The sequence below is a fragment of the Poecilia mexicana genome, unplaced genomic scaffold (genome assembly GCF_051168715.1).
Source record: "Poecilia mexicana isolate PSO_F unplaced genomic scaffold, ASM5116871v1 scaffold_18, whole genome shotgun sequence".
Taxonomy (NCBI): domain Eukaryota; kingdom Metazoa; phylum Chordata; class Actinopteri; order Cyprinodontiformes; family Poeciliidae; genus Poecilia; species Poecilia mexicana.
The window spans coordinates 19,615,440-19,627,334 of NW_028263387.1; the positions used below are offsets into that span (position 1 = coordinate 19,615,440).

At 36.1% G+C, this 11,895-nt stretch overlaps 1 protein-coding gene across 1 annotated transcript; it reads left to right on the plus strand.

Annotated features, from left to right (window-relative positions):
- Nucleotides 1–1,602: 1,602 nt before the first annotated feature.
- On the plus strand, nucleotides 1,603–10,258 carry LOC106905960 (C-type mannose receptor 2-like). The gene is given in 7 exon segments (XM_088015501.1): nucleotides 1,603–2,716; nucleotides 4,269–4,439; nucleotides 4,592–4,994; nucleotides 7,929–8,170; nucleotides 8,383–8,640; nucleotides 9,636–9,715; nucleotides 9,830–10,258. Coding segments are annotated over 7 exon segments (1,248 nt in total). The 5' UTR covers nucleotides 1,603–2,682; the 3' UTR covers nucleotides 9,890–10,258.
- The last annotated feature ends 1,637 nt before the right edge of the window (nucleotides 10,259–11,895 follow it).

The following is an 11,895-nucleotide window of genomic DNA, read 5'->3' on the forward strand; positions in this document are numbered from 1 at the left end:
TTGTAATCGGAAGGTTGTCAGTTCGATTCCAGCTTCCTCCTGCCGTATGTTAATGTGTCCCCTGGGTACTTAATGCCAAGTTGCCTAGCATCTGAGCATTAAATACATGTGTGAATATGTGCTTTCAGTGGTCAAAAGTGTTATTTAAGTTTATTTACCATTTTTGAAGTAAACTAAATGATTTGAGTAAGACTGACTTAACAAATTGAGTTGGATGATTATAATATATTGATTTGGTTAAACTTAATAAATTTAGTTGGATAAACTTAATTGAATTGCTTGTTACCTACAGAAGCAATTCAATTAAGTTGGTTCAACTTTTTTCTTTTTAGAGTGTGTGTGAATGCAGAAATCTGCCCCATTAAACCACTAAACCAAACCAATAAGTTACTCTCCTTTGACAGTAACTTTAACTAGTAACTTTATACCTTAGAACAGGCGACATGTCTCCAATCGTACACTAAGAAATGATCCTGTAAATTTACAGTCAAATACTGGCAGCTATAGCTGCCAGTATTTGACTGTAAATGCACAGTAGCTGTACCGTAATTAATCCTGACAGTAGATTACCGTCAATACAAGTACGGTATAGATACTGTGAAAGAACGGTAAACTTCTGGCGACTATAGCTGCCAGTAGTTTACCGTTTTTTGACAGATCGGTAATTTGCCGTTTTTCTGAAAGAAAGAAATACTGGTAGCTACAGACTCCAGTTTTGTTTTTGTTTTTTTTACCATTCTTTCAGAAAAACTGTAAAAAACTGTCGTCTGTAGATACCAGTATTTTACTGGATATTTACCTTTTCAAATCTTGTAATTACCTTTTAAAGTGGTCTACTGTCGGTAAATACTGTCATGATGCCAACATACCGTAGATGTAGTACCGCCAAGAGGCTTTATCAGAAATAACAGAGAGCTGCTATTCCTTAGGCTGCAGCTCGCCCCTCTAACACACGGTTACACTCAGCTGAATAGCTTCACTGCTAACACACACTGAACTCTCCGCTCTTCCGGTGTTCTGTCAGATCAGCATCGGTCCTGGTCCTCTTGCTTCCCTGAAAAGACGCAAACAAATAAGACCACAACCACAAAAAAGAGATGCAAAGAAAGATAAAATTAAAAACGGAAGTTGGATGGAGGGAAAGAATAATTAGGGCCAAGAAACATACAGCATATAAGTCAGAGACAAAAGCTGTAGATAATTTTAAAGGTAACAAACAATTTCCCATCTTGTGAGCAGCTCTTGGAGTGTGGTTGTGCACTGTAAAAAAAAAGAAACTTTCAACTTTGGGGAAAACTGAAAGATAAATATGAGCAGTAGCCTCACCCTGTTTAGTGCCTGTCACATATTCTTAAGAAAGAAATTTACAGATGAGGAACTTTTACTGAAATGTATCACACTAGCATGTGTTACAGAAAAACAATCTGAGTTTCAGATGTATTTAAACCAACCGTTACTGTTTTGGAGAAAGCATGGAGCAGTGGGGAGAACACTGTTGATTCAACGGCAAGAAAAAGACTGAACACCGAAGCCTGAAAGCATTTACAATGATGTGAGGCCAAATTCTGGAAAAGGAGTGATGTTAGAGTTTGTCTTTCACTTTAACTGCAGAAAGCTAAACGTTATATTTGAGTAGCCTCATGTAGGCCTGTTTACGGCCAGTCACATATTCTTGAGAAGTACATGTACAAATGAACATTTAAAGATTAGTTCTTATAGATTCAAGGTTTTCTTTTGTTGTTGTTGATTGGATAAAGGAAATCACAAACGCTACTTAAAATGTGTTGTACTTTAATTCCCTAAGAATACCCACACTGAGCACCAGTGCCATCGACCCTCCCCTTTGTGAATGTGTTGTACTTTAAATCATTCACAAACAGATGTCCTGTGCTGAGTTTAAATTGTACCTACCAGAGAGAAATGTTTTATTGCTGATACCTGTCTCTGTTTCTATTGGCTAGTTCAAAGAGGCAGCGGGAAAAAGTTTACCAAAGATGGAAATGTCTATTTTGGGGGATTAACAGATGTCCTGGCTGGGTTTAAATTACACATACCAGTGAAAAACGTTTTATTGCTGATACCCGTCCCTGTTTCTATTGGCTACTTCATAGAGCCGGGAAAAAGTTTACCAAATATGGAAATGTTTATTTTTAATTATTAACAGGTGTGAAAGGAATGCTTATGTATGCACTTATGTATTTTTAGATTAACAGGTGTGGGGGGAGGGGGGCAATTGATGATTAGGGTCATAAATCACTGTATTGATTAAATTTTGTCATATGGGTGTCCATATGTCTCTCTGACATTCAGAGTGAAAACAAGCAAAGTACAATCTCCTGTGGTGTTCATTATAGTTTGAGAGACCTTTTAGTGTCTCAAACTATAATGTTAACAGATTTTGATGAAACAGCACATCATAACTTTTCTGCTTTGTTTTGTGACACCTTTTATTTTAAAATTATGCTCCTCTTTCTTGTACTGTCAGATGTGCTGGCAGCTCGTAAAAAGCAACTTTTCAATGATTGCCACACCCACCTGTAATGCCTTTAAACATGCAAAGCATCTCAGTACTTTGCTTATATTTGTCTTGTAGCGTTGAAGCTTATCAGCTTGTCTATGTTGTGAAATGCATCAATAGCGTTTGGATTTAGAAATCATCTGGATTCTCTTAAGCGTTCATTGATGGATTACAGGCTCATCCTGTTTGGGCTCACAGGTTTGTCTGTTTTCTTATGGTGACTTCTGAGAACCCTTTTTGTTTGTTTGTTTTTTGTTTGTTTTGTTTTGTTTTGTTTTTTTGTTGTTGTTTTTTTACATTTTTCTGGGTTCAAATCCCAGGAGAGACCGCTTACATGTCCTGTCTGTCTTTGTCTTAATACTTCTTTTTCTTAAATTCATCGTGTTCAGATGTTTACATGCGTTTCCAAACCATTTGTTAGAATCACTCGAGACCAGATGACAAGGATAAACTGTTTTTCTCATCCATCCATAAATTGCTGCTCATTTCTTCTTCATAGGTCTAGTAGTGCATTTGCTGTTTGTATCTTGAACAAACATTTTCTATTGTGCACTTCAGGGCTTTGTGATGTTTACTCCAAAACATTAACTTGCTGTTTGTTCTTGCTGATTATTAGTGTCATTCAGAAGTAATACTTTGTTACTGAGTTATAACTTCAAGTCTGATGTCTTGAACCAATATTTTCATTAAATTGGCAGCTTCTACCTTATTTCTCAAAAGATAACAAAAACCCATTATAAAAAAACATCTGTTATTAAAAATTAAGGTATTTGTTTCTGAGTGCATTTTCATCTGTAATTTGGCTTATTTGTATTTCCTGTGAAGTAATAATGTGATTTTTCTCACTAAATGCTTTTTTTAACTGATGCTGGTAGGGGACTTATTTCACTGAGGAAAACTGAAACCATTTCAGCATCTTTGCCAAAGTCTTTAGGACAAAATTTTAAATTTTTGCCTGTCTTGCACATTTAAGCGACGTGTTTACAATGTGTCCACAGGTGAACCTCCATTTAACGCTGATCTTGGCTAATAAACCAATGAAATCCTCTTCTGGGATTTTGCAAATATTTTACTGGCATACTAATCTTACTTAACTTGATAAAAGTTAAACAATTATCTCGCTCATTATTCTGGCATTTAGTAACTGTATACCTGCTTTAGTTTAAATTATACATTTTTGAGCACATTGTGTTGGTTTTCTGTTCACATATTTTGATTGTGTTGTGCTGGCAGTTTGTCTCCTAACAGCTTCATTAGTTAAATCATGAAATGACTTTAAAGCCTGCTGTCCTCTAGTGAAGCTGTCCACCACGTTTTACATATTTCCTTTATTCAAAACAACTGAATTAATTCATTAACACAGAAGTTTGATTTGCAAAGGAGGTAGTTCAGCCGTTTTCGTGTATTAGTGCCAGAACACTGGAGATGAACAAACCTGCTTTGAAGGATTACTTTGCGGTTCCTTCCTGCTTACCAAGTCATTTTAAACTACACAGGTGACAGAAACTGCATTAAAACAAATTCTAGAATGGACTCATGATGGACAAATTGTAGACCTGAATGTCAATGTTGATGGTGAACAAAATGTAACTGAGTTATTTTTTATTATTATTAAGCTAACAAGGCTTAAGTGTTTTTAATCACTATATTTGCTGACATTTTCCACAGAAAAAACACTTGGAGAAACTAAGGAAGATTAATGCAATGCCTGTAATTCAATGTTGTTAAAGTTTAATTGGTTTTATTTCAGGCGCCCTGCTGAGTGTTGCTAGCACCCAAAGCCATCAGTACTACTTTGTGAACACGTTGCTTACATGGAGAGACGCTCAGAGTGTCTGCAGACGGGACTACACTGATCTGGCCACCATTGAAAGCACAGCTGATGTTAATGATTTTCTAAGTACCGCCTCCAGTTATACAGGTGAGTTTTTAACTTGGAAAAAAGGAAGACATCAACGGTATAAACACAAACCCTGCATTGTTTTATCAGTATTACTGAAAGTTTTGTGACAGTAAACATGTTTCACTGAAGCTTCTAAATATAATAAACATGTTTTTGTTTTTTTTATTTAGACAAGGCATGGATCGGTCTCTATGACGACACATTAAACAGCTGGACATGGTCCCTAAATGACAGCAGCTTCTATGGTCCTGGAGAATATTCATTTAGGAACTGGGATAATGGCCAACCCGACGATTATTATGGACAACAGCATTGTGTTCAGTTTTATGGCTCTAGCTTTAGCGCTGTGGGCCGATGGGATGACAGTCAGTGCACAGTAACAAGGCGGTTCGTGTGCTATAATGGTAAGTAGATAGATAGATGAAATATAATACAAAAATTAAATTTTATTATTTTCTTACATCTTATCCATATATTTACAGGTGGATCACCATCCTATATTTTGAGTAGCATTTCACTAACCTGGACAGAAGCTCAGAAATTCTGCCGTCAGAATTATGTCGACCTGGCCAGGTAACAAGACTGCAAGCAAAATACTGCATTAATACCAACACACTATATAAAGATGAATTGTAGTTCTTGTTGATGAATTCTACAGACATTTTCCTCTGGGTTTTTTTTTTGTACTTTAAGTTGATGTGTTATTCTCTTTGTAAACACTTGGTCCTGGTTTGTTTTGGCACTAAGCACAATCCATTGTTTCTTTCTGTTAACTCTTTTCCATTTACTTCCTGTTGCTCCTGCTGAGTTATGCAAGCTGTATTCCTATATTTCTGGTAACTCTGGTATTTGTTTTCTTTTTCCATGTATCAGTCTTTCCTTTAAAAAAATTTTTCTACCTCCTTTTTATACAGCTGCTTGTTTATAAAACTAATCTCTTTTTAATTCAATGAACACATCGTCTGATGAGATGTTTTAAGTTTCTGCTACCTTTATGTGAATTAGAAAACTAAGGATTCAAAGTCCTTATGTCTTAAAAAAATTAAAGCTGCAGTATCTTAACGTTTTAGCCCAGTAAAAATCCAGCCCTGGTTTCTACGCTTTGATTCTTACAGAGGGTCTGTGTTCTCAGCTTTTGAGAAATGGTTGCTCCATTGATGCGTGGACTCTGCTGAAGTTTTACACTTTACCCAGTCACTTATGTGGCGTGCCAGTTGAATACTATGAAGCTTACCAGAAATTACCTGAAGTGTAAAACAGCCATCCTTCACTGTGAAGAGAGACGTGCTGACCCTAATGAGACAGCTGTAAAAGTTAATTTAATATTTGGAAGTGTGACCAACATGGACTGAACAGCTTTGTTTATTACATCCGCTGCCATTGCTAAAACTACAGGTAGACTGCAATATTAAAATCATCGTTCAGAACAACTTCTATTTATTTAGCCCAGTAGAAATTCTACTAGAGAGAATCCAAGTCAATTGGAGAAAGCCCAGTCTGTGCCACAAGCGAGACTTGAATTGAGCGGAATAGCACAGGAAGGCAATTGCCAGAATAGTAACTTTTATAACATATATATTTTTTTATGTATTCGTTGAAACCGTCATGTTGTGACAGTTTAATATGAGACAGATAATCTGTAAAAAGATCAAGATCCTCCACTTTTTTCTTGTGCTTCAACTGGTGTCTGAAGAAATGCACCGTGCCCAATGAAAAACAATCAATCAGGGCCAGTAGGAGCATCTTAGCGCCATCAGTCAACTCCTCATGAATGAACTGCTAAATGTGCCAACAGCAGAGAAACAATTACAGTAAATTGTAATTTACAATTTACTGTAAATTACAGTAAATTCTAATTTACTGTAATTTACAGTAAATTAAATTACAGTAAAACCATTTACCCACTGTTACCTGTGGCTGTGCTAACTAGTCTTAGCATTCACAACAGGTTTTGCTGTCTTCCTGTTAGCAAAGCCCGTTTTCCTTTTCATTTTAAATGTACCTCATAGGTATTTTTGCTTTACAAAGTCATAACTGGATATATTTGGCTGTTCAAATGGGTTTTATGATGACTTGTTGAATACAGAGCAAAATTCAATGTAATCACACATGTTCAGTAGAGTGAAACAAAAATTATTTCATTATTTTTGAAAACTGATTTTCTTTTGTTTGCAACAGACACAGCTTGCTCTGTGAACATTGTCATATTTCCAAGATGGCAAAAAATACATTAAACCAAAACGGCCACTTAGACCCCCGACTCCTGAGGGTTAAGAGACTGCTTAAATATTGCAACATCACAAAAGCCCCATCTTTATACCAATATGTTAATAGGTTAATTTAAGATTTTAAATTCCAATTTTGTTAATTTTACTAATTCTTCTGTTTTCCCCCACGTTATATTAAGGGGTGAGGGTTAGGACAATTCCAAGGACCCCTGACCGACAGGGGGCCCTTTGCAATTTTTCTTTCTTTTGTTCATATAAAGAAAAAAAATGGGTCCCTGTCAATTACAAAATTAGTCATATTGTGTTTTCTAAAATTGTTTTTAGCAGAAAAAATGTAATGTTACCACACCCAGACCAGAAAGCACACATCCATAATTGCCCTGAACGCCCCATGGATCTGCATGAAATGGTTCGTTCCTGCTTAGCGCACATGACGGTAATGGTGTTCAGCACCAGTCAGTGGAAGACAAGAACGACCGTGGCAGTTACTATGCTACTAAAAAAACTTATAAAATCTGGTTTTCAAAGAAATAGAGAGAGGGAGAGAGAAAAAAGTAAAAGTGTCAATTTGTAACTCAGTTTTTCTCCGAGACATGGGTAGACTGTGTGATTATCAACCATTTAGCATAGTTAGCTTAGCTACAGACAACTGTTTGCCTCCATAGCATTTAATGAATTAAGGAAAGAAATTACCAAGATATTTATATATTTAACTTGTCCTTGTACCTTTTACCACATTTAACAGATGAGTCAGTCAGCAGCAGCTCTAACCCACATCCCTCCTGACCCGTTCTCTCCTGAGTGAAATTAAAGCTGCAGAATGTAGCTTTCATAATTTTTTTTTTTTTTTTTACATATTTGTTAAAACTGTCATTATGTTGTGACAGTATGGTATGAGAGATGATCTGAAAAATATATTTCCTCTGCTTTCTCCCAGTGCTCTCTAGAAACAATCAGTCAGTGGTTATATAAAACACTGACCTCTCCTTCCCCCCCATAGCTCCGCCCCTGCATATTTGTAAAAAAACAACTAACAACTGATTATTTTTAGTTTAGATTTAATGGCTGAAGCAAAAATGAAACACTGTGGATTTTTAATTATTACAATTTATGTTTTTCTTGTGTATTAAAAACAGAAACAAACAAAAGACAACACAGCTACTGTCTTTTTGTGTGTTTGTTTTGAAACAGAAAAACCAAAAGAAACCCAACACAAATTAGTTTTCCTCATGTACTGTATTTGATATGATGGTTTATTCATGTTGTTTTTTCTTGCCAGTGTACGAAATCAGGCACAAAATGACATCATCAGAACCCTAGTAGGTGCCAGCTCTGTTTGGATTGGACTGTATCGGGAAAAGCTGTGGTCTGATGGCAGCGACTCTCTGTTTCGAAACTGGGCAAGTAGCGAGCCCAATGATCCCTCTGGTGATCAGTGTGTTGCTGGATCATTTAGTAACTCTGGAAGATGGTCGGATGAGAGTTGCACCCTGAGTTTGCCATTCGTCTGCTACAAACCAAGTAATGTTTCTCATTTTTGGTGTTTCAGCGGCCATAAATAATCCCCAAGTTTACAATGTTATGCAACACAGAACAAATAAACTTTTTCTGAAAGTTTTGCTTTTAACAATTTAAAGGAATTACAAAACCCAAATTTTAGAGCAAAAACTAAATGTTTTTTGACACATTATAGTTTCATTTGCCTGTTACTGATTGTATTGTTTTTATCTTAGTTCCACCAAATGCAGAAGGTTTTACAGCTTCAGCACAGGATGAGAGCAGCATCACTCTGCAGTGGAGTAAAGTGAACATCAACAGCAGCTTTGTTCTCCTGTCTAATGTATCAGAGACATTCATCAGTGCCCCAGTTGCAGATGAACCAGTAAACCACACAGTCTCATCTCTCACTCCTGCAACAAACTACACATTCACTCTCTACTCTGTTCTTGACAACGTCAGGAGCAGTGGCATCAACATTACTGCAGCTACTGGTAAGACTCTACATTTTATTAGGAAACAAAGATATTTTAATGCCAGAAGTCAGTTAGTCTATAGTCTTTTGGTTATTAAAAATGGTTTATTTGCTGTGGAGGGGTAAAGCTCACGACTCATATACGTCCTCAGTCCTGACTTGTTGACCTTTGCCACATCTTCCACCCTCTCTAATAATCCAGTTTTTTTGTTTCTGTACTTCCATTTGGGTCTTAACTGCTTCTAAAAACATCCCACACACTTAAAAAATAAACTACAAAAATATAACACCCAGCTGGTTTTTGGCAATAAGTTAATGTTTTGTGGTAATTGAAAAATGATCAGTTTCTAAAACATTTGGAAAGTAACATTAGAAATCAGCAGGCACTTCCCTACATTTACCAAACTGTACATAGCAACCCTATTGAAGCCTCTCCCATCGCCTAGTAACCCAGCCTGAGCTCCAGCATGTTTGGTCAGCTGGTTTTACCACTGTATAATATTTACAATGGCTGCTGGAGAAAACTTAGCAGTTGACTTCCCATTCGAGAAAGGACTTGCTGCCTTCCTGTTGGTTGTGCAGGAGGTTGTACTTCTGCTTTTCAAAGACGTACAGTTGTATAATTGAGCATCTGTTTGCAGCCATTTTCATATGCGAGTGTAAAAGTTGAGTTGGGGGCGTGGCCAGCAGCAGCTTATTTGGATTTAGAGAGACAAGAGGCCCTAAAACAGCTCATCCTGAAAGGAGCTCAAAACAGGAAGAACTGATTAGACTGAAACCTCATTACCTGAGAAGGATTTTGTGCAAAAAATGTGATGAATGTATTTTGTAAATCCCATAGATGTATTTTACTGGTAACTAAGTGGTAATGCTTTTTTCCATTTATAACCATTGTTATGCTGTTGTTTGTTGCTGAACTGTAGTTGAAAATGCTACAGATGTTTATGTAAATTATTATATTTTGTCAACATAATTTAATGGTAACCTTTTTCTAATTTGTTTCTGGGTCAACAGGTTATGTCTCTAGAATGAAAGTACAATTAACTTCTCAAAGAAAACTGTCAGAATCAGAGATGCAAGAGGTTTTAGAAGAGGTGAGGCTAACCTGTAAAAAAGTTTATATTTTTGTAGGTTTTACTTATCATTTAACATAAATTTAAATAGCCTTAACATTATTTGGTGGTAAGATGGTTTGTTTTGATTTTCAGTACCTCAAAGGAAATGGTTTATCACAGTTTTCCATGAAAATTCGCATCATCAAACCATAAGAGACGAAGAAAGTCAAGGATGACGTCTTGGATCAGCCCAGTCGCAACAAGGAATATTTACTTCTGCCTTAAATTGTATATATTGTTTTCAGCAACATTTATTTAACTTGGACAACTTTTTCTGAGATTGTTTTAATAATATATCATTGATGAATCTATTTCTGTCTAACTAGTGGTTCAGGTGTCTGACTTTTTGTTCAGTTAATCAGGATTGCTGTCATGATTTCCATATACATATATTGTGTTGGATTGCTATTGAGCTTAATGGTGGCAGTAATTTGTGTCTTTGAAGGCAATGTTAAAACTGAAAACAGCATGTAGTTCATAAAGCAAGAAACTGTAATCATAATAAAAAGAAGTGAAATTAAAGTGTCTTTACTTTTAAACAAACATTAAATTCAGTTATTTAATTAACTTTTTTCAACTTCTTATAGTAATTACAACAAATAATTGCTATCTTATCATCAGTTTTCCTTATTAAACCATTGTTGGCATGCAGAGGAGGCAGTCATTTCCTCTTCATGCCAGATTATTTAAGACAGCTGAAATATTTGGTTTCACCCACATGACTCTGCAAATGAAGAGCAACAGGAGAACAAACAGTTAAGGAGTTTTTGAAAGAATAATTACTTATATTAATTCATAAAATATCCCTGTTTTTAAACTACATAGACAAACTGAGTTATCAATAACGGTATGAAGAAAAGTAGGAGTCTTGAGAAAAGGCTCATTGTTGGGATTGAGCACATCCTCATTCTTGACTATCAGTTACCAAAAGCCAACATGTTTATTCATGTACGTTTCACTTTTTACTTGATCTTTAAGGTAAGGTTAAGATAAGAGAATAATCCAGCTCAAATCATGCAGTAACAAATGTTTTAATCTGATAGATTAAAATTGCTGGCAGGTTCACCCAAAGTTTACTACATATAGGGGGAATAATATCAGATTATAATCCTCTTAAAAAAATCTTGATTCCTATGTATCAATTTATGTTACTCAGAAATATCAGTTAAAACATGAGAAAAAAAGAGCGACCAGAAATCAGTCACCACAACAAGTCCAGCAGGGGGCGACAAAGACATAATAACTGGACCGTCTTAAAATGCAGTCACAGAAGCAAACTCTAAGAACGTTCAGTGATTTTATCCGTCTGTTTCTGCAGATTTTTAGCTAGATTTTATATTTAGTTTGATTTCATATTATGCTGTTGTGGTTATAGATCAAGTAAAGAAGTGATAATTACATGAACTACTGCCCTCTGATCCACCGTCGCCCCTGCATGGCAGAAACAGCTTTCCGTGTGAAGAACAAAAACATCGGTTTCTCAGAAAAATCTTGTTTCTTTCTCATGTTCCAGACTGTAGCACTGATTTTGATCTGTCACAAGGTGCTTCATTCACACTTTCTGCTTTGCATTGCAAAGTTTATCTTCTTTGCACAGAAGTTTGTAAATGTCCGATGCTTATAAGTACAAAGGCAAATGAAACTACACACACCCTGCATTATCCTTGCTTGCTCTAATATCACCTACAGTGTAAGATGCTCCTTTACTTTCATTTTCCCCAGGTTATCTAAGGCAGATCCATTTCACAGGAAAGTATTATTTACAGCATCAGTTACAGTTGTGATATAAAATGGACTCCATTCCCATGCCATGTATACTTAAAGCTTTGGTTCTCTAGGTTCTCTGGACCTTAATGGTTCTACAGCTCGTTAGCTGGTTGTGCTAATTAAAGAGATCTCAGATGTTGGTGGTGGAATCTGATGAAAACTTTCTGTGGTTTTGAGGTCTCAGTCTCAGCTGCCCTGCTAAAGCCTCAACATTCTACTCTGGCGTTTCCTCATTGAGCCCTAGGCATTTTTAAGCTTTTCCTGTTTCTTTTTTATGTTGCTGTTGCTTCAGATTGCTACATTAATCACTGCTTCTGGTGATCTATCTTTTTTTTATAAAGCTTGATCTGGAAATCCCACAGGATGTTAACTCTGTTATTCTCAACTTCTCT